Source organism: Actinia tenebrosa, unplaced genomic scaffold (assembly GCF_029948245.1).
Source record: "Actinia tenebrosa isolate PJP-AT-01 unplaced genomic scaffold, QUT_ActTen_1.0 PGA_scaffold10__47_contigs__length_13832649, whole genome shotgun sequence".
Classification (NCBI taxonomy): domain Eukaryota; kingdom Metazoa; phylum Cnidaria; class Anthozoa; order Actiniaria; family Actiniidae; genus Actinia; species Actinia tenebrosa.
Genome location: NW_028292570.1, coordinates 263,612 through 286,090, shown reverse-complemented (window position 1 = coordinate 286,090; position 22,479 = coordinate 263,612). Strand labels below are relative to the sequence as shown.

At 36.3% G+C, this 22,479-nt stretch overlaps 3 protein-coding genes and 1 long non-coding RNA gene across 9 annotated transcripts; 1 reads left to right on the top strand and 3 right to left on the bottom strand.

Annotated features, from left to right (window-relative positions):
• Positions 1-15: 15 nt before the first annotated feature.
• On the bottom strand, positions 16-20,926 carry LOC148912638 (uncharacterized). Of its 5 annotated transcripts, XM_089026420.1 has the most exons (4): positions 13,950-14,141; positions 12,769-13,669; positions 11,802-11,970; positions 16-152 (listed from the first exon to the last, which is right to left on the bottom strand). In XM_089026420.1, the coding sequence occupies exons 2-4, from the start codon at positions 12,857-12,859 to the stop codon at positions 29-31; spliced, it is 384 nt and encodes a 127-aa protein (XP_088882546.1). In that variant the 5' UTR covers positions 12,860-13,669; positions 13,950-14,141; the 3' UTR covers positions 16-28. The 5 variants fall into 5 exon arrangements, 3 of the variants coding, with proteins under 3 accessions (XP_088882546.1, XP_088882545.1, XP_088882544.1); XR_016119115.1 differs by lacking the exon at positions 11,802-11,970 and having other exon boundaries at positions 70-152; positions 12,743-13,669; positions 13,950-14,118; XR_016119116.1 differs by lacking the exon at positions 16-152 and having other exon boundaries at positions 11,710-11,970; positions 12,743-13,669; positions 13,950-14,118.
• On the top strand, positions 1,691-6,204 carry LOC116309019 (uncharacterized). Of its 2 annotated transcripts, XM_089026416.1 has the most exons (6): positions 1,693-1,980; positions 2,436-2,522; positions 3,455-3,587; positions 4,452-4,588; positions 4,940-5,117; positions 5,737-6,204. In XM_089026416.1, the coding sequence occupies exons 3-6, from the start codon at positions 3,551-3,553 to the stop codon at positions 5,994-5,996; spliced, it is 612 nt and encodes a 203-aa protein (XP_088882542.1). In that variant the 5' UTR covers positions 1,693-1,980; positions 2,436-2,522; positions 3,455-3,550; the 3' UTR covers positions 5,997-6,204. The 2 variants fall into 2 exon arrangements, with proteins under 2 accessions (XP_088882541.1, XP_088882542.1); XM_089026415.1 differs by lacking the exon at positions 3,455-3,587 and having other exon boundaries at positions 1,691-1,980.
• On the bottom strand, positions 6,097-8,107 carry LOC148912640 (uncharacterized). Its single transcript, XM_089026414.1, has 3 exons — positions 7,823-8,107; positions 6,795-7,336; positions 6,097-6,462 (listed from the first exon to the last, which is right to left on the bottom strand). The coding sequence occupies exons 1-3, from the start codon at positions 7,972-7,974 to the stop codon at positions 6,437-6,439; spliced, it is 720 nt and encodes a 239-aa protein (XP_088882540.1). The 5' UTR covers positions 7,975-8,107; the 3' UTR covers positions 6,097-6,436.
• Positions 8,768-9,156, bottom strand: LOC148912639 (uncharacterized). Its single transcript, XR_016119117.1, has 2 exons — positions 9,071-9,156; positions 8,768-8,992 (listed from the first exon to the last, which is right to left on the bottom strand). It is a non-coding gene; the product is annotated as an uncharacterized LOC148912639 (long non-coding RNA).
• Positions 20,927-22,479: the final 1,553 nt, after the last annotated feature.

The following is a 22,479-nucleotide window of genomic DNA, read 5'->3' as shown; positions in this document are numbered from 1 at the left end:
TGACGGCCGCAGGGCTTGAGCCAGCCACCTAGTCCGTTGGACTCACAGTTGTGAAAGGTGAAGTGTTGCATTCCCGATGCGCTGAGGTATTGAAGAGCCGCACATAATTCCCATCAGGATTGACTTCAAGAATCCTGACATTACCAGTATGACTGTAATAAATATGGAAAAAAAGTTAAGAGAAAACTAAATTAACAAATCCACAGATGCGTCTATAATGTACTTATCACGAGGTGATGAAATGTACGACCTATTTTAATGCCCAAATCTTTCACATTTTATGGAAACTTGAAATAACCCCTGGGTTGATCTAAGTCAGGGCAATGCTATCTCAAAGATCAAGCCCTGAAAAAACCTCTGGGTTGATCTAAGTCAGGGCATGACTAACTCACAGATCAAACCCTGAAACAACCTCTGGGCTGATCTAAGTCAGGGCATGGCTAACTCACAGATCAAACCCTGAAACAACCTCTGGGCTGATCTAAGTCAGGGCTTGGCTAACTCACAGATCAAACCCTGAAACAACCTCTGGGCTGATCTAAGGCCCCGTCCACACGTATCCGTAAATTTTTGTATCTGCCATTCCTCTTTTTACGGATACGGGTTGCGTCCACACGTGTCTGGAAATTTTTGTATCTGTATCTGGAAATTTTACGAAAACGGAAACGTGTGGACGGTGAAAACGATTCGAATATGCTGCGTGTGGACGCAAACATTTTCGTATCCGCAAAAAATAATTTGCGGATGCAAAAATTTCCGGATACGTGTGGACGGGGCCTAAATCAGGGCATGGCTAACCCACAGATCTAACCCTTGAGTCAATGAGAAGATATGGTAATAGTTTTTGTAGCCTGTAAAAATGTTCTTCTTATGAGATCTTTTTAGAGTAGTTGGACTCAAGTAATGTATCCTAGGCAAACTAATCAAATATAATCGAAACCATTTAAAATCATTTTATTTGTGCAAAATAGCATAACATCTTGGAATATTTTTGTTAGTGTATAGTTCTTGAGCCTAATTTTCTTTGATCAAGGAACATTTTCATCTCTTCCTTAAACTTCCTTGAAAGTGAAGTGTAAGGGGAGGAGGAGGAGGGAAAGAAAGAAAAGGAAGGAGAAAAGAGCAGAGAAAAACAGAACAGAACAGAATATCAGTTTCAAATTCAGTTTCTCAACCATGCTTGTTAATTATGGCGCGTTTTTCGTGCCAAAATTCAAAGATTCAGTTCAATCATTCAATCCTTCAGTTCAATCATTCAATCCTTTAGTTCAATCGTTCAATCCTTCAGTTCAAACATGCAATCCTTCGGTTCAATCATTCAATCCTTCAGTTCAATCATTCAATCCTTTGTTCAATCGTTCAATCCTTCGGTTCAAATAAACAAACCTTCAGTTCAATCATTCAATCCTTCGGTTCAAACATGCAATCCTTCAGTTCAATCATTCATTCCTTCAGTTCAAACATTCAATCCTTCAGTTCAAACATGCAATCCTTCAGTTCAAACATGCAATCCTTCAGTTCAAACATGCAATCCTTCGGTTCAAACATGCAATCCTTCAGTTCAAACATGCAATCCTTCGGTTCAAACATGCAATCCTTCAGTTCAAACGTTCAATCCTTCAGTTCAAACAATACGCTTTCAGTATTCCATGTTTTATCATTTACTTTCGAAATTGTTCGGCACAAATATCGTTGTCTTTTACTACGTCATGCTCCACTTCCGTCGTTTTTCAATTACATCGATATTCACTTCCGTCGTTCTTCACTTTATCGTAATTCGCTTTCGTTATTCGGCACTTTGGACGTTCTTTGGAGACTGGGCCGAGCACTAACAAATCATGCCGGGAGAGACGCTGGGAGACTGCCCCCTAATCCAAACTTGGGTTGCCTGTTGGTTGCCTGTGATTAGAGGTGACAACTCTCGTCGAGACGCACGTGCTTTGCTTCCAGGTTTGGACTACTCGTAGAATTCTTCACAAAGTAAGTTCTGTTAATCTTTTTTTAGCATAATGGCAAGAGAAATTATCCTATGAAATACCTTGTTTTCGTTTTATTGTAGTTTAAGTTTAATTTCAATAATTATTCAACTTGATATCAAGTAACCTCCCATACATGCCAGACTTGGTTTGAAATCAGGCATTGTCTATCGGTTTTGTTAGGAACACACATTGTTTTTGTTGTATTGGCAACTTAATAAAACATATAATTAGAAGGACTTGTGCACAATCGATCCCTGAAAAGAGTTTGATGAGATAATAAGAAAATTAGACCAGATTTTTTAATAAATGTAGCCCATAAAGAGCAACGCGTGACGCGACTCGTTGACTCCATCGCGGAAATCACCTTTACGGAAATGATTTTGTAAATTTTTGTAACCTCCAAACCTTTTATTATTTTAAATATTTATGAAACACTTTCTACCTATTCTTGTGTAGTAAATATGGTGGAAAACGCATCTGAACGATGCAAGGAACTCTTGCAGGAAGTTACAAGGTTGTGTTCCGTGATCGAGTCCAGATCTCGTAAGTATATGATTAGAGTTTTTTGTCACATTAAATATGTATTACCTAGAGGTTGCGTGCATGCTTTCTACGCATGAAATTTACACGCGCGCGCTCATCTTGATGACGTCATTTGAATGTTTTGACGGGCAAAACATTAATTAAGAAGGCACGCTTTTCGCTTCTTCAAACTCTTATAGCTCTTAAACAAAGGCCGTGACACCCCTTTTTTATTTGGGATTTTTAAAGTGCTCTATGATATTCAACTTTACAGAAAAAAAATCAAAAATCTGATGAGGGATTCTTATTGAAATCACTTATTTTGTTAATATTTGGACATTGTATGACATTCTATTTGAAATGCCCCATAATATTAAACTTTTAACTTAAAAAGGATAACAATGGGATGATATGACCTTTTCAGGATTACACAATATTTCAATGCTGGCTGCAACATTATGATTGTTATCACCATAACATTTTATATTCCTAATAATTGTTTACTAGAATGTTTTCAAACCAGAGACAATTATAATAGCTGTATTTTATGCATCTGCTATTCTAATTTATATACATCAGGTATCAAAATGCATTGTCATTACATTGACACTAGATGAAACTATTCTGGTTATCAATTGTGCTAAATTTTTTTGTTAAATAACTTGACCCGCAATGATGAATTCTTTATCACATTCATGGTCCTGACTTGTCACCAGTCGTCCATCATGCTCTCTGATATGACTGGTGAAAAGTCAGCTTATAATCATTAAACCCTTGCTTATCACCAGTGCCATTTTAACTAATTTTTATGCAAGACAGGGATATCATCTAAGGTCCTGGTTAGATTGATCATTGCTAAATTGATTACTAAGCATGCCTGCTTACAGTTTGACAATAAATATTATTTTTAACGGTATTTATTAAAAAAATGTATTTTTATACCCCATGCATAGGAGGCACAAGACTTTGGGGGCCCAAGGAAAGAATTTTTTCGCTTATGCTTGGCAAAAATAAAAGAAACTTATTTTGATAATGGACTAAGAGAGCTAATGAGAGACAAGTATACCACAGTTGGAGTTATACTTGGTAGGTACCAACCATATTTATCCGTTCCAAAGAAATTGGGACTTGCTAAATGCAACAAAAAAAAGGCTGCATACTGATCCAACACCCCCCCCCCCCCCCCCCCCCCCCCCCCCAACACACACACACACACATTGTTTTGCCCAATGAAGTTCATCCACCCTTATTTTCTACTAAAGTTCGCTTAAGCATTAAATAAATACACTGTTTTGTGACAATCCCATTAAAAGAATTGATAACTGGAAGACAAAGATATATTAAGAAATTCACAAATACAAATCATTGTATCAAATTGTAGCTCTGAATAAAATCTTTGTTAAAGACTCTATACCAAGGCGACTGAAATAAATAAAACATTGTGAATGACTACAAACCTTAGACGCGAACAAGTTATTTAGTTTGTGACATCAAAAGTGCAAATTACTCACCCGTCATGTTAAGCCAGCAAGCAACTGGTAAGATTTTTGAAACAAATCTTTGTTCTCAATATTTTTTATTTTTACACATAATTTTTGTTTGTTCATGTAATATTAACTGACACAGTATTAAATCAAGGCAGGTGAACTTCATTGTGCCACACAATGCCTGGGCAAAATAATCTTAACCATGAATTCATAGGATTACAAATACTGTATAACCACTGTTGATATTATTGTCAGTTGAGAATTTTCACTTTTAGATCTATAAAATCTTATGCCATGAAAGACGCATAGGAAGAGAAGTAAACAAAATTAAAATGTCCACAAAGTATTGCTAAAGTTTGGGCAGAGAAAAATTCTCAATTTTCATAGTAACGTCATGTTATCATTAATTTTCATGATTATTCTTTAGAGTGTTGGCTATGATACTTTCTTTAATTTTTTGAAGGTCTTAGCATAATTCAAAATGGGCCTTTGCCAAGGTTCCTAAGCCTCGAGATCCTTGAAGAAGTTTTTGGGAATGAAAACCTGGGTCCTTGCCTACAAGAACTGCAAGATGGCCTAAAGAAGACTGGTATCCACCAGGTAACTTTAGGGATATTTGCACTTTTCAATTTTCATTCAACATTTCTAGTCTATTGATGTCATGTATATGTCACCAAGTCATGTAATCATTTAAACAAAAATATTAAGAAGTCATTATTCTACCCCTGGTTTTTATAAATTTGATGTGATATTACATGAAGAATTTTTTGCATCTCTTACTGAAGGAATAAAAGAAGTACTAAAAATACTTTCTTGGATCCCCTTGTTACACATATAGTTGTAATAAATCAAGTTATTGAAAAATTAGCCATTTGTCCATGTGCTTAAAGAAATTCTGGCCAGGAAAGCCTTTCTATTCATTCTATGACATTCTTTGTTGTTGTTTTTTAGGTTGGGAGTCAATTACCACTTTTCTTACATATTCTTAAACCAGGGCCCCCAAGCATTTTAACTGTAAGGAAATTGATTAGCCTACTGGATCCCCTATTCAGTGAGTCAGGGTCAAATAGAAGGGCACAGGAAAATGCTGTTTATGGTCAGTTTGTCAAGTATTTGAGAGAAGCTGCAAGTAAGTGACTGCTATGAAATAAAAATTCTGTTCATATGTAGTCGTAGAGCTATGTAACCTTCCTGTTATGCTATTTGGTATCTAAGTAGATTAATAAGCTTGGTATTTCAAACTGGTTCACATTTAAAAACCAAAAATAATGATATTTGTTCTTAATTTTCTCTTTAACGTATACAAACGTTTCCTTTAGTACTGAATAACTCGGACATGTATTTTAAGTATGAAGTCAGTCAGCCTCAACCCTGATGACATTTTTGTCCTTCACTTCCAAAATCCTTGTTGGTAGCTTCATTTATATATAGATATTTTCAAAGGCATTTCAAGATGTGAATGTGAAAAAACTTTGAAGAGGATTGAGGTAGTTGAAGTATGGAATGTCATTAGGGTAAGGGGGTCTATGAATAAGATAGAATTTTTTTTCAGAGCTTACATTAATTTTTACAATTATGCTGAATTTATAAGGCTTTAAAGAATGATTGGTTAAAAGCCAGTTTAATTTCATGTCTATTGTTAAACAGTATGCATTACATTATTAGATAGATAGATAGATGCTTTATTTAGACACGGTAGATTCTTTTATAATTTTTTTAGATGTTTTCCCTTTTTTTCATTTTTTTAGGTGTAAGAAGAAATGGTGTGACCCTGGCACATATCCTTAGGTTTACAACTGGAGCTGACGAGGAGCCAGTCTTGGGTTTCATAATTAAACCAAGCATATCATTTTTTGAGGCTGTGACATCGTTCCTTCCAACAGCAAATACATGCATATCATGTCTAAAGCTCCCCCGACCATCTCTTGCCCTGCCTTTGCCACCGACAACAAAGTTATTTGATTTGTATGATCTCGCTTTTTCTAATGCTTATTTCGGGAATGTTTAAATGCTTGTTTTGGAAATGATTGGAAAACTGCAATGATTTTTAATTGCCATTATGATCAAATTTTATAGTCATGGCAGTCTTTAAATTATGACATGGGCAATTCAAAATATAATGATTTACAAAAGCTGAAGATGATTAGTTAATTTGCTTTGGTGGCCCTGATTGATGTAGTTACACTTTCAGAGAACAATAAAATTAATATTCAGAAGTTGAATTAATAATTAATTAATAATTGTAATTGTTAGCTCACTTGACTCAAGTGGGCAATGGTCTTTAGGAAAATGTCAATCCCATAGTTGCTACTGTGACATAAAGGGTTAATTGTAGCTTCCAATGCATGAACATTTTCAGTACTTAACTGAAATGTTGATTCAGGCACTGTCATGGTTTCCTGGTTGTCAATATTGTCCTCTTCTTCTACTGACAAAGGACCATCATATTCAATGCCATAATCTTGAAAGTTTTCCTGAAATATTAATCATGAAATGTTAATGTTAAATTTGTGACCTACATGCACCTTCTTAATTACTAATGTTGTAAGGGCGAATCCAGCCAACAAATATAGGGGGGCTTGACAAAATTTTGCTAGACACCAGTTAGGGGAGGAGGGGCTAGGATTCGAAATCATATAAGATTATTTTAGGCGCCCATGAAATGTGGGTGCAAAGGGAGTAAACGAGGCTGGAAAAGGGGGGGCTACAGCCCCACTTTGCCCCTCCCTCAATCCGCCCTTGTGTTGGACACTGCAGCATCCAAAATAAAATACTACTAGGGAAAATTATGAAAGTTGTTTCTTACCCCATACATTTCCTTGGAAACCTCTAAATCTGACTGAGCATTGTTCTGCATCCCCATGACCCATAACTGCATTGGTGTTTTGTTCTGGGCAGAGGATAAACTGGGTGCACCATCCATCAACAAATTCAGATAGTTCTTTATTAATTCGTGGCACAAACACATAATGTAATGCAAACATGTCTAATTCATTTGTGATATCCAATACACCACAATCTTCAAGATGGTAGAAGAGTTGATAGAAGATGGAGGTTTTCTGAAAGAAGAGATCTCTCCAAAGTCTTTCTATTCTTTGATTGTGTACACTTTTACCCACAATCGTACTTCCCCGTCCAGGGCCACGGTTTGGGTGTGACAACATGTACATTGACACATCATAATTTTCTCCACCCTTATCTGAACGTACACGTGATGGCAAACCATATTTTGCGACAGCTTGAAGAAAACAGGCTAATACAGTTGATGCTCTGTTATTTGTGGCACAGCTAAGGAAGACTGGGATGCGTGAAAATCCATCAATGCCACCATGAATCACTATCCTCCATCTGTTGGAAACAAACAATTGAAGACTGATACTCAACTTGCAAATCATAACACTACTGAAATGTTAAGCCTTCCAATATTCACTTATAGACTGACAGATTTAATTGTTTTGTCATATAACAACTGGTTGGACTATGTGGGGTCTGGCAATTAAACCAATAGACCCTTTCAGTTGCATTACAATGTTTTATCGTTTCAGATCACATGTCATTCCCAAGAGTATCATTTCTTTGTTTAGCAGTTGCAATCCCTTTTTACACGTGAAGATACATGAATATCCATGGACACAACTTAAACAAAGAACCATATTCTCTAGGGAATGACATGAGGTCTGAAACGATAAAACATTGTAATGCAACTGAAAGGGTCTATTCTTAGGTATTTTTGATATAAAAATGACTCTTGTGGACTCTAAGCAGTCTTTCTATTTCCCTCGGTTACTGTCTATCTTGTGTTTTCTAATGAGTTGAATGTTCCCACTTTCTTACCTGATAAGCTTGTGGTTACCATCAATGTGCCATAATGCATTTGGGCCACTGACAGTATAGACTCTTCTTTTGATAATCTTTCTCCACCTTTCCACAGTTCCTTCTGGATCAAGGAAACGCATTATACTTCGTAGTCGTTGCTGCTGTATCATGATTCCTTTCGCCCTTAAGCAACCTTACATTATCCTGTATCCACTTCTTGGCCATGTAACTCTTATATCTCTGATAATGGTACAAAGGTCATCATCAGATATATCACTAAACGGCCTAGAAGACGCATTCGGCGTCTGATTGTTCGCACAGACACAGAAAGCATAGTTGCAATGTCTGTGCAATTGAACCTCTTCTCAAGTAGGTATTCCAATTGTTCTTGAGTTATTTCGAACTTAGGCCTTCCAGGTTCGCCACAGGGAGCCCGGCTTTAGAATTTGTACATGAATAAAAAAATCAATAAGTGCTTTATTGGGTTTCCTGTGTTTAGAATTTGTTCATGAATAAATGAATCAATAAGTGCTTTATTGGGTTTCCTGTGTTGAGATTTGAAACAAGGCGCTGATACGTTGAGTTTCCGGTAATCGTACTAACCAGTAACTTGATAGCAGATTAACGTAACGTATCAGTGTAACGCACGCCCTAGTAAATGGTAAGAAAGAGAGAAGGGCTGAAACTAATTTGAGTACCTATTTTGAAACCGCCGTTAAAATAATTCGCCATGGTTAATTACCAGCAAATACAGCACCAAACGATCACATGACAAATAAACTTAACGACAGCATGTCTTATTTATAGGGAATATTAATCTGTGACACACAAAACAATGATATTTGTAAGCCATACTTTAAATGTATGTGGACCAGTGGTTGATGGGACCAGTTAGCTCTACAACCGTGACCTCTCTGGTAAATATCTGCTTTCAAACAATAGACTTTGACAGATTCATGACAGTTTCATTGAAATGCAGCATTCTGTTTTTATTGTCCTTTATATTATACATAGGTTCGTTTTCCGCCTCGCTCTAAACGAACTTTCTGGCGTACCACAGAGGGGAAATGTCCTTTTTCTTTATCAGGAACTCCATTTTCTTTCCCCAGAACTTTGCAGAACATTTCATTTAACCTTGGTAGTGGAACCTGGGATTCCCGTCCAGATACAGAAAAGTTTTTCAAAAGCCTGAAGAAAAAACATGAGATTCTAGATCCTGACGACGAAATTAACGGTCATATATTTTGGAAAATATACCTTACTCACCATAACATAAAGTATTGTGCTCCTTGAATATTTGATTTGTTTTCATTTGATTCCAGATTCTGATTGCCAGCACTCGTCAAGTTGACATTCAGACTGCGTTCCTCTAAAGCTCATTAGCACTGGTCCCATCAACCGCTGGTGCACATGTAACGATAAACTTGCCTTGTTTCAGCCCTTCTCTCTTTCTTACCATTTACTAGGGCGTGCGTTACACTAATACGTTAAATTTGAATTATAAGCTGCTCTCGAATTACTTACATTAATCTGCTATCAAGTTACCAAATCTCAATACATCATTGGCGTCTTGTTTCAAATCTCAACACAGGAAACCCAAAGCACTTTATTGATTTATTTATTCATGTACAGATTCCAAAGCCGGGCTCCCTGTGGGTTCGCCAGTACGTTTTTGTTGTGTCTGGTACCCTGCTCCGGACGATATATCTCTTGTTTCACAAATAAATTTGAAGATCTTCTTTAGATTCAAAATGATATTGTGGATAGGCTCATCTTCTTCGGAACCAGAAATATAAATGCTGTGCTGATACAACATATCAATCTGATATTTCATATCTCATTGTCATGGTCCGGTCCACTGCCATTATCCACAAATCTTTCCAACTCCTTTGCCAAAGACTTAGCACGATTCAAAATCTGTTGTACGGCCATCTTGACAGAGCATCTCTTCGATGAATTTGTAAGTAAAAACAAGGTGTATTTGAGCAATATCGAGCAAACAATATAATAAGTAACGAACTCGAAACAATCAGCAAAACAATCTGCAATCTCGTACCCAGACCCTACTCATTCAATTAGTAGGTTCTGTACCCGTCTCTCCCGGCATGATTTGTTAGTGCTCGGCCCAGTCTCCAAAGAACGTCCAAAGTGCCGAATAACAAAAGCGAATTACGATAAAGTGAAGAACGACGGAAGTGAATATCGATGTAATTGAAAAACGACGGAAGTGGAGCATGACGTAGTAAAAGACAACGATATTTGTGCCGAACAATCTCGAAAGTAAATGATAAAACATGGAATACTGAAAGCGTATTGTTTGAACTGAAGGATTGAATGTTTGAACCGAAGGATTGCATGTTTGAACCGAAAGATTGCATGTTTGAACCGAAGGATTGCATGTTTGAACTGAAGGATTGAATGTTTGAACCGAAGGATTGCATGTTTGAACTGAAGGATTGAATGATTGAACTGAAGGATTGCATGTTTGAACTGAAGGATTGCATGTTTGAACTGAAGGATTGAATGATTGAACTGAAGGATTGCATGTTTGGACTGAAGGATTGAATGATTGAACTGAAGGATTGCATGTTTGGACTGAAGGATTGAACGATTGAACAGATGATTGAATGTTTAAACTGAAGGATTGAATGATTGAACCGAAGGATTGCATATTTGAACTGAAGGATTGAATGATTGAACTGAAGGATTGAATGATTGAACCGAATCTTTGAATTTTGGCACGAAAAACGCGCCATAGTTAATAGCCAACTGGTTTGTCTCCTTGCCAGTTGGGATTCTTAAAACACTTTGTTTCTTTAATTATTTCTTCGTTTCAGTTTCATTTCAGTGTCCCCAATCAGTTGTATAATCTAAATACATTGACACTTAAATAAAGTTTTGTTTCTATTATACATTTCTTAGAGAAAGAGAGATGAGCAGAAAGCAAAGGAAGCACAAGAAAAAAAAATGTCTTGATAAAGAAAACTAGATATGTAATATAAAAACTTATAGTAAATATCTCAGAAATCGCCAGGCCGGCTGGTTGTGTACATGATTCAAAATTGGAGAAAGATAAATATGGGAAAGAAATCATTCGGATAAAAATCACCTCTTGAAATAACTATGGTCTAAATATGCATCTACTGATAAATCATTAATCAACTATTATTATTAATAATAATCAATAAATTAATAATATTCTGATAACTACTAAATAAATGAATTCTAATCATCTATCATTATCTTTTCTAATCTATTAATGAAATCTCTTTATTAATAATCACTACAAAAACAAACTTAAGTTATAACTATTAATGATAAATAAAAGCATGTTATTATTATTTGATAATTTGTAATAAAAAATTAATAATCATGTATTTATCAAAATTGTGCAGTCCCAGAAAAAGGGTGCTAATGCTTATTCTTATCTTAGGCGGCATTAATTTATAAGCGCATTGGGGGGAGGGGTCGACAAAATCATAGGTGGGTTACATAGTTTTGAGAAAATGTTTAGGGGGGTCAGGTCAAACAAAAAAATAAGTGTGTTTCCTGTTGCTCAATCGACCCTAATTTCCTTGCCGATTTTTGCCGACCCTACTTTTTTTTTTTTCATTCCCAAATGCACCACAGGGTTCCCAGTAAGCTCATTTCCACTGTTGTATCAGTAAAAAAAATCCGACCTACTGACCCCAATTATTTTTCTCATGCAACAGGAAACACACTTTTTGTTTAACCTAATCAAAGATTGAGGAAATTTTTGACTATTGCAGGGTGGGTGGGTGATACAAGGAGGGTTATAAAAATGTCACTTTTACGATGGAGTGGTGTTGGGTTTATGTTTGTAAAGCTTTCCATGTGATTTTGCCAATTCTCCCCCCCCCCCCCCCCCCCCCCCCTCTCCCATGCGCTAATGAATAAAAGCCCCCTCAGAATCAATTACTACAACTGTAGTATAAGTGCTGTGTCGTAAAGAGTATCAGTGTTGGTTTGTCGTTACCTGGTTATTCCTGTTTCTCTTGTGTCTAGGGTCAATATCTCCAGTAAACGTAGTTGTCGTAGTGTGTCACTGTGCGTGGTACAGTACGCAGATACCGAGACCTCCAAGAGAAACACAAAGAACAAAGTCCACAAAGTCCCTACTGCGGACAATTGTTTTGACCTCTTCCCTTATGGCAAACAAAAATGACAAAAGTTGTATCTATAAATTATTTTAAAGTGCATGATTCAACAATTGTAATGATTGAATTTAAAATTAAGAATTTGAAGACGTGGTTGTTGAGTTTTGTGGCAACACATTTTTGCATTGTGTGTTATCGAAGTAAAATTGAAATAAGAGCTGATAATTAGATAAAAATTGATGAATGATAGAAATATTGATAAAAACGTATACACTCAATTGGAGAATCGTTGTCGGGTTCAGAAACATAGAACATTAAAGCTGAGATCGAAATGGCACATGGGAAATGACATATTGATATTATAATGTATTCATTTGCGCCATCCATGCAGTCGGTTTAGAAAGCCGTTTGGCTTCGCATTTTTATAGGTTGCAGCGTAGACGAAACCGCTTATGCACTTGCGTTATCTCGTATCTATTAAACGTATTCTTGTTTTTCTGTTTTAGTAACTTCAGCACAACGTTAACAACCTCAATGGTTTTAAAAACAGTGGATGATGCCACGGGTCGCCGGTCACAGCATGCATCTAATTAACGTACTTCCCATGTGCCATTTCGGTCTCAGCTTCTATGTTCTATGTTTCTGAACCCGACAACGATTCGTCAATTGAGTGATACGCAAACATTAAAAAAGTCAGAGAAAACAAGTATGAAAATTCATATACATGACTCCTGACTGTAGTATCAAGATAAGAGCTGAAAGTTTGTTTCTTTCACTAAATGCCATGGCAACTAAGTGTGTGGAAATGTAATTGGATCACCTTTCTTAAAGATTGCTGATCCTGACCTGGTGAATTACTTGCAATATCCTGTAATTCTTCTTCGTTCAACGGACAAGGATGGGCCTCTATGTTCATCTCTTTCAACTTGTCTTCCATGAAGTCAATTACTTTCTTAACATTATTTTTATCTGGATCAATCTTGTCAGCTTGCAATTTCGTCCACCTTTCTTGAGCTTCTTTTTGATCGTCTCTAGTTTCATACAGCTGTTCAATGTCTATATCAATATATCTGAGATGTGGCTGCTTGTAATCTTTTCCTTCATCAAAGTACTCTGGCAAGTCTAGACTTCCCAATATATTGCTTCCATCACATTAGCACACAACTGACCAATGTACAGCTTATTTCGAGATTTTTCGAGCTCATCAGTTTTAGCCATGTATCTGTTCAAGTCGTTTTCCTGCCTTAGAGATTTTTCATTGAAATATCTTACTTCGTTTTTCAGCTGTTCGGTTTCAACCATATTTGTTTTTAAATATTGTTCTTGATCTTGAGCCTTTTTTTCCATAGATTCCAATCTTTTATCCTTTTCTGCCAATTGATTTATAATAGCGTCAAGTTTATGTTCAAAGGAAACGATTTGAGCGTCTTTTTTCTCTATTTCTCCTCTAAGGTTTGTGATGGCGGGTTTGGTTGAAAAATATCGAACTTCCTCTTCCAACCATTTTATCTTCTTCTTGAGCTCGTCCACTTCCTTTTCGAGAGCTTTTTTCTCATCTTCAAACTCTTTGGTATTCTTGGTATAGCAGACACGATCTTTCTGTAGCCGTTGTTCCAACTCTGCTATCTTTATCTCATTACTCCTTACTTTCTGTTTTAGTTCTTTTATGTCGTCATTTGGGTCTCGAGTTCGGCCACTCATCTTCAGTATATTGGTAGTCTTGCTTTGGTTTCCCTTCTATGTATTTCTGCAATGAATGGAAAAATTCTTAGCTTCCAGTTTCCTTGTGAGAGCATTTAATTTAGATTTAAAGTGATGCTGTGACTAGAAACACATGCAGGACGCGTCGTATTTCTCCTAATTTCTTCATACTTCTCTCTTCAAGAACATGCGCGCCTTTTCTATTTCGTTAATACTTTAATTTCTGCAAAATTGATGTTTATAATTGAAATACGAGCGTATAATGTACATGATAGACACTGCAGATTATTGCAGCAAATTAGCTAGGACTGCGCGTTAAAGCTTACCAGAACGAGAGAAATTGCTGGCGTATCTCAGCAGCTTCATGCATATGTATCAAATCACCTTTAGGCCTTACATGGCGTTTGTTGAGAATTTAACTTTATAACACATACATGAACACTGGGAACTATTTTTTGACACTTATTCAGCAGGCTATGTCATTTGTTTAAATCAGTGCAAGCTGAAAGCTGAAGCTGTGATCAGCATCTCGGAAAAAAGGGGACGCCACTTTGTTCTTTTTTTTTTGGCAATGATTACATTCATTACGTCAATTTGAATAATATCCGCAGTGCAACACTACATGTTCCTCAAAGGTCAATAGTACCTTTGTCAGTTACACAGACAATTTAAATTCTCTGCGTAGTTTAAAAAACATTTCCTTTTCGGCTTGTCAAAGTAACTCAAAATATTGTTCTGCGATTATGTTTTGTCTTTGTAGTGTTTGTTGTACGTGCATGGATATAACTGTTCACAACTGAAAACCGCTAAAACAAAGCGAAAAATGTTCTCAGTGATTAAACCTCCAGCTGATATATTTAGAACTTTGGAAAACAAATCATTTCATGAAGAAAAAGTAAGAAAAATCTTTATAGAGCTCACTTTTCGTTTTGCCAAACAACGGAATGACGCACATTCGGTACTCGTATTTCAACAGACGGACATTTCTAGCTTGGACGTAATATTTTCCCGTTTCAGATCATGTGTCATTCGAGGGGAGGAGAAACTGGAGTTTGACATTCCTTAGAGTAGAATTTCTTTGTTTAACGGTTGTGCATGAGAAAAACTGTTCTGAAATGGGGAATGCCCAAAGTAAACTGAAAAGGTTTAAATATATTCCAAGAATTTCAATTTCAATATGATGAAAGTGAAAAATGACAGTAGGTCGTTCGTCTGTTTGCTAAAATTTATATTAAGAGAGAATTCTTTTCGTATTCAAGCGGTGAGCGCCAAAAACTATTTTCTTGAAGAAAGGCTGTTGTACAAGGCTAAAATCTTGTTATTCATAAAGTTTAACTGGTTTGGAAGTGGAGATGATGGAGATGAAAGTGTGTACCTAAAGCAAAAAATTTATTAAAATGAAGTTTAGGCCTTCATTTGCTTATTTCTCATATATTTTCGACAAAAAAGCCTGACAAAGCAACATTTTAACACAAATGCAACAAAACATCTTTGTACAATTGAAAATACTGCTTCAAACAGGCATTTTATCATAGTACATCAGTTTCTAACTGTTTAGAAAAGGTTTTGAGTGTTACATGTAACCCAAAACGAAAATTGGGATCAAAACTCATAGGAATGTTTAGGTTTTGGCGCTTTTTGCCATTATTGCTCAGTATTGAAAAAAAAAATTTCCTCTTAAGCAATTATAAACGAGAGCTCAATAAAGCGATTCAGAAAAGAGACAGTAGACTTTTGAAAATTCAAACCATTATTAATGAGAAAGAACGAGGCATTGAACTAAAATCTGAAGAACTCAGAAATGCTCACATTGACCTTAAAGCAACTGAAAACGCGAGCTAAAAGCGATTTGGATTACGCTTTGAACAGAATCGAAAAACGTAAACGAAAGATCGAAAAACTTATCAATCAGTTAAACACTTTTCAGCAAATTTAGAGACCTTTTCCCATTCCATCAACAAACACTTGGATATTCTTTAATTAGACTTTTTCTTTTTACCACATGTTTGAGATAAGACTAGATGTGCACCAGACAGACCTAAGTAAGGACAGTGGCCGAGTAAGGAATCCCGACTGATAGCCACAACGACTAAGGAAAGTCCTTTTGCTCAACCCGAACTACACCGAAACTTAGCTTTGTTCACAACTAAGTATAAGATTGAATGCACAGAAATAGTTAAAGTGCCTTTTGGACAAAAAATTGCTACCTTTTCGTACAAACTTGAAACTTCGTCAAAATGATCTATACTACTCTATTAATCAAATGTAGACATTTTTTCTTCATATTCCGACGGAAAGTTTGAAAATTTTGCTTTTTTAGTACCGTCCACCATTAATTTTCACCTCACGGCCAAAGGGATTATTCTCGGTCAGCAGTCTTCTCGTGACGTCATTTTCAAACAAGCGTGTGGAATAGTGAATGAAAATACTGTGCTCCTGTCACGACTTTAATTACTTTTGGAAAGCCTCTTCCAACATGTTGAGGCAGATTATTTTTCATTAAAAATGACATATGATATGCCTTAGCATGTCCCGACAAAACTCGAAAATAATTCTAGTCTACTTTTTTGAGTTTTTAATGCCATTACCAAAATAAAGATATTTAATTTATTTAACTATATTTAATTTTGGTTGAGGGGTGAGAAAAAAACTTGGTAAAAACTCCTTTTCTAGTCTAGTTATGCAGAGTTGCATTTATTTGAGAAATGCCTCGCTTAATTTCTTCCCCTTAAAAAAGAAAAGAAAAACTTCATCCGTCAGCACAAGTAAGAGCGCAGCTGCTTTCATAGAACTTTTACAATTTGTTTCGATGTAGTTCTATATAAGAATCATAGAAAACTTGTCCTCAGTTCCTCTTTTACTCCGACGAAGGAATAACGTCCGAAACGTCAGTAAGTTTTTTCATCTTTCCACGGTGTAAAATTTACCCTTACATGTATTACTGTTTTATTAGAAACACCGACGCAGCTAACACTAGTTAGTTATCAATTGACACGGTTTTCTTTGTTATTCATAAGGCTTTATTTTTATTACAACCCTCATAAACAATGGACAAACTTAAAGCCCGGGGAGGGAATTGAAATGCAGCAGGGAAGAGCGGGGCTGATATGAATTAATCTGATTGGCTCATTATGAATCGAAGGTCAATATATAGTTATAAACCCGGTTTATAACTATATATTGACCTTGAATTTATAATGAGCCAATCAGATTAATTCATATCAGCCCCGCTCTTCCCTGCTGCCTGACGAGTAAACTATCTGGGGAATAATACTATTCTACAGAACTAATATAATTAATGTTTACATTCAAAAACACTATAGAGATATGTTTTCTAAACATTACATTATCAAATCGTTGCTAGTGCTCATAGTTTATGTGTTAAAGTTTACAACACAGTTTTTAAAATAACAATTCTTACAAACTGGGTTTTGCTCATCCTTTTCACTACATTTCTTCTTGTTTTCCTGGCCGCCATTATCGAGATCTTCATTAGGTCTTTTTGCCGTAGATGTTACCTCCACTGTCAAAGCACTTGGAAATCGCTGTCTTGACACTTACACTTGGCCTTTGGTATTTTTGAAGGCTTCTTTCATCTCTATGCCCGGTTCGTTCCAACTCCATTGCCATACAGCCACATGTGATTACGAAACCCTAAAATCTATGGTTTTCTATTATCATCTGCACTTTTGTTTAATTAGCATCATAGATTTCCAGAACATTAAAACTATGTGCCACATTACCTCTGTAGGGACTAGAGGGCATTAGTAAATCCCTTTATAATCAACTCACATTGTTCATGCTCTATAGACAACAAGGGAAATATAAAAACAAAGCGGAAAATGTTTACCCTTTTGTATACATTCTAAACTTCCAACTGAACCACGAATATTTTTTAAAATTCTTTTTATTTTCATTATCTTAAAAGTCTAACATCAGAATATTATAGAAAACCTTCTTAATTGATAACTAAAATAGTTAGTTACCTCGAATGTCGGCAATAAGCCATATACATCCCTCGGGCCTGCGGCCCTCGGGATGTATTTGGCTTATTACCTCCGTTCTCGGTAACTAACTCTTACTTTTTAGCTAGTTGGTATCTCTTCTTATTAGGGAATGTATAGGAGATATCATGAAGATATTATAATAAAATGTTTCAATCAACAATTTGCTTTAAAACTTGATACAGTCGTTACTTGTACATTGTTCAACAGTCTGGCGAAGTTTCAGCGCGATTTGAGGCCGTTTAGTGAGTTTTTTTCGAAATCTGCTCTTCTCCTATTATTTAAAGAGAGAAACTGAAACTTCGCTAACAGCAAAATGCGGCAAAAGCTGAGCATTCGATGCGGAGATCTCTAGAATTGTTTTAAAAAACTAAATTATTCTCAGAATTAAATTTGATAGGGAAAATATATTTTACACGTATAAAATCTAAAATGAAACTGCGGAATTATTCTGGAAAAAGACATCTTATTTTGAAAGTTGTTTTAGTCGACTGATATATGGCATAACATAAGGCCTGCAATCTAACAAAATCTAAGTAAAAAATGATAGCGTGTATGGCATCTCAGGCGATCTTAGGCGATCTTAGGCGATCTAAAGCGTGGTAAGGATGCAGAGTGAACCTTGTTTAGTTGATGCGATGAAATGACGATGGGGACACAAGAACAACTGATCATTGTGATGAAATGATGATGGGGTCACAAGAACAGCTGATCAGTGCGATGAAATGACGATGGGGACACAGGAACAACTGATCAGTGCGATGAAATGACGATGGGGACACAAGAACAACTGATCATTGTGATGAAATGATGATGGGGTCACAAGAACAGCTGATCAGTGCGATGAACTGATGATGGGGACACAAGAACAACTGATCATTGTGATGAAATGATGATGGGGTCACAAGAACAGCTGATCAGTGCGATGAACTGATGATGGGTTCACAAGAACAGCTGTTCAGTGCGATGAAATGACGATGGGGTCACAAGAACAACAGATCAGTGCGATGAAATGACGATGGGGACACAAGAACAACTGAGCAGTGTGATGAAATGACGATGGGGTCACAAGAACAACTGATCAGTGCGATGAAATGACGATGGGGTCACAAGAACAACTGATCAGTGTGATGAAATGATGATGGGGTCACAAGAACAACTGATCAGTGCGATGAAATGATGTTGGGGACACAAGAACAACTGATCAGTGCGGTGAAATGATGATGGAGTCACAAGAACAACTGATCAGTGCGATGAAATGATGATGGGGTTACAAGAACAACTGATCAGTGCGATGAAATGATGATGGAAATTTTTCGCGAAATTTGTTGCATTTTCTCACGCAAAAAATTTCATAGCCTCACCTACGCAGCCGCTATAGCGATCACTCTCAACGACACAGATAGCGGTTGCTAGGAGACTATAGAAACTTCAGCGATTCCAAGAAAAATATTTTGAGATTCTACTAAATGATTTATAAGGCATTTCACTTAGACCTTTGTATGAAATTATAATTAGTGGAAACTATCAGTCATTTCTAGTGTTTCTGGATAAGAATAAAAACTCGTATGAAGGCAGATTTATCGCTTAAAATCGAAACTCCCCCCCCCCCCCCCCCCCCCGTCTCCCCAATAGGCTTAGTCTTTATGAGTTCTAGATACGACTAAATCAGTCCGAAAATCTATCGACCGTAAATAACACCACTAGTTAAATATCTCATGAAAAAGAGGGGGCGTGCTGCAGCCGCAAACAATACGGACAGAGTAAAGAAATTTTCTCGGGGTATTGATGAGATCATAGCAGATAATCGGAAACAGTGGGGCAAGATTGGGGGACTCTAGGCAGTCAACATTGGTGGACGAAGGTGGACAACATCTCACAGCGGAAAGCTAAGCCTCAGCTCACGATGGACAGGGACTTCTTGGAAGGCTTGAATGATTAATTTGGAGATTTGTGTTAGGACTACACCGAGCCTATACGCCGCTTTTGTTTGATAACAGTACTTTCACCCCTCCGAGGCTCGAAGAGCTGGATGTGCTATTCACGCTTCCGAAGATCAAAAAAAAAACTGCCTCCGGACCAGGTCGCGGTAAATGGAAAGATTCGCCAAATATATTTTAGGAATAGCATATTTCGTCGTTGCTGGTGGAGAATATTTCCTTTTCACAAGAGATTATAGACAATACTTGACAAACAATGCATTGCGTGCAGAGAGGTCTTTACCGTCTCGGCTATACCAGCTTTTTCTATACGAGGAAGAGAGTCGGTGATAGACAGTTTTTGGTCCTAATAAAAGGCTTGTAAAATCGCAAAATTAAAGGGTGATCGTACCGACTGTTTTTTGTTCCTTGAGCTTAAAAAAAAAAATTTTTTTTTTCATAAATACCAAAATATTCCATTTGAGAAATTTTGAGAAATTTCGAATTTATTTCAATGTGCAGGCTGTATGCAATAGTTACAAGCTCCACATCAGGCCATTTCCAAGAACAGATCGAACAGAAAACAATGAAGTGCGATCGATTCTTTTGAAACTTGAAAGTCATTTTCATACGCAAGAAAAAAAAAGAATTTTAGTTGTCTTGACAATCTGGGACGACGTCAGTCGGTATATCGGAAAAAAACAGACCTTCCAGACTCCCTTTAACTGTCCTCATTTCCTTAACTTAAACAAAATTGAATTAATCTCCAAGAAATAGTGATGAACGATGTGTACGAAACAGTTTTCCCGCTTTACCGTGTTCAAGGAACTAACTATTTTTTCTTCGTTTCGCACATCTAACTGGGTAGGGAGTTTTGGTCCCATATAAAGGGCTTGTAAAATCGAAAAAAAGGACGCTGTTCTTTTTTTTTTTTTTTTTTTTTTTTTTTTTTTTTGTGCTCAGAAGTCTTTATTCGTAAATTTCCTTTTCTAGCAGTTTTTTTACGATAGGAACAAAACTTCAGCTAGACTACCTGATCGTGAGATCGATTTGCAACTAACCTGCAGCCAGTCAGCAACGAACAGCGCTCGAAAAGTTCCTCAAAATTAACTATTTCACCTTTACCATATGAGATTAGTAACACGTGGTTAAGGTATATACGTAGTTGAGACATTTCGTAAAGGAAGTAGCTGACGATATAAAGTTCCCAAATAAATCAAATGTAACTTACCAGACTTATGCCTGAGTCCGTTCTTAACTTCTTCAAACAAGCTGTTGAATAGTGAGTGAAAATACCGTGCGTCGCTTAAAAATAATTTTTCTAGCTCCTTGTCAGTTGTGATTCTCTAAATAGTCTTTATGTATAGACACTGAAAATAAACAGAAAAAACCTTGAAATAATGTGTTGAGGCCAGCTGAAAAGACGATTTTCAAAACTCTTAGTATGGTTTTAGCTATCCCTTTACTTGAACAAACAGCAGTGCTGTGGCCATGCAATCAAGTATATGGTTATCATATGGTTCCCCATAGTCACTTTGTCATAAAATATTGATGGTATTTGCGAACAACTTTCTTAATAAATAACTTTTCTTTGATATTGCCATACAATCAGGTATATGGTTATCATATGGTTCCCCATAGTCACTTTGTCATAAAATATTGATGGTATTTGCGAACAACTTTCTTAATATATTACTTTTCTTTGATATTGATGTTAAAACATCAATATCAAAGATACTAATAATAGCCTTATTCAACAACGATTCACTTTTCTCCGGGTTCTGTTTTCCTCCCTCCAACAAAAAAATCAACATCTAAGTTCTAATTTGATCATAAGAGTTGGCTACCCTCGTAAAACTAGGAAGATGTCTTTTTAAAAAAGTCTCAACTTTGAACTCATCATTCTGGTATAGTCCTCCGTTTGGCTCCTAGTTGTAACCTCCTAGTTCTTTCTTGGCCTGCAAGGTTGCATTTTTGGAGAAGTTTCATTTTCAAGAAGTAAACATTTGAAAATATAAAAATAGGTTCGCTCAGCATCATTAAGGCATGGCTCTCAGATGAAAAACTGTTTGTCTATATCATAGCCAGTTTTCTACGAATCTTCCCCAAACTTGGCAAGTTAATGTCTTTTGTGAAAAGAAGGAACCTTAGAGCCTTGGTTACCATGAAAACTAAGTCACGTGACCACAAGGCCGCCATCTTGGATTTTTAAACAAATCGTTTGTAGTCGTATTGAAACTACTTCAAAAGTCCTGAAAATCCATATTCCTTTTTATATTTGCAATACCTATATGGATCTAATTGGATATCTTGGAAATTATATAAGTTTAATTTTTAGAATATTTTCTGTATTTTTAAAAAAATTAAAAATATTCTAAAAATTAAACTTAATATAATTTCCAAGATATCCAATTAGATCCATATAGGTATTGCAAATATAAAAAGGAATATGGATTTTCAGGACTTTTGAAGTAGTTTCAATACGACTACAAACGATTTGTTTAAAACATCCAAGATGGCGGCTTTGTGGTCACGTGACCTGGTTTCCATGGTAACAGATATGCGGTAATTGCTTGCCTTGAAGAATTACTACTACGAGCCAAATTGGGGAAAGATTCATAGTAAACTGTCAAAGATATGAATAAATAACTGATTTTCCATCACTTCCTCAAAAGAGCCATGCCTTAATGGTGCTGAGCGGTTATTGTCAGCAAGAGTTCGCATCATATCATAATCTATCTTCTTACATGTCTAGTATTAGGTTTGCAGAAAATGAATTACATTCACTATTCTAGTTAGTGAGTATGGCGAATCAGAAATTTTGTGTTCAAGTTTATGGATTAAACTACAGACATTCCTTTTTTATTAAGGATCACAATGAAAAACTGTCGGCAATCTCCTATCCCTAGCTTTATATATGTTGCTAAAAGCAG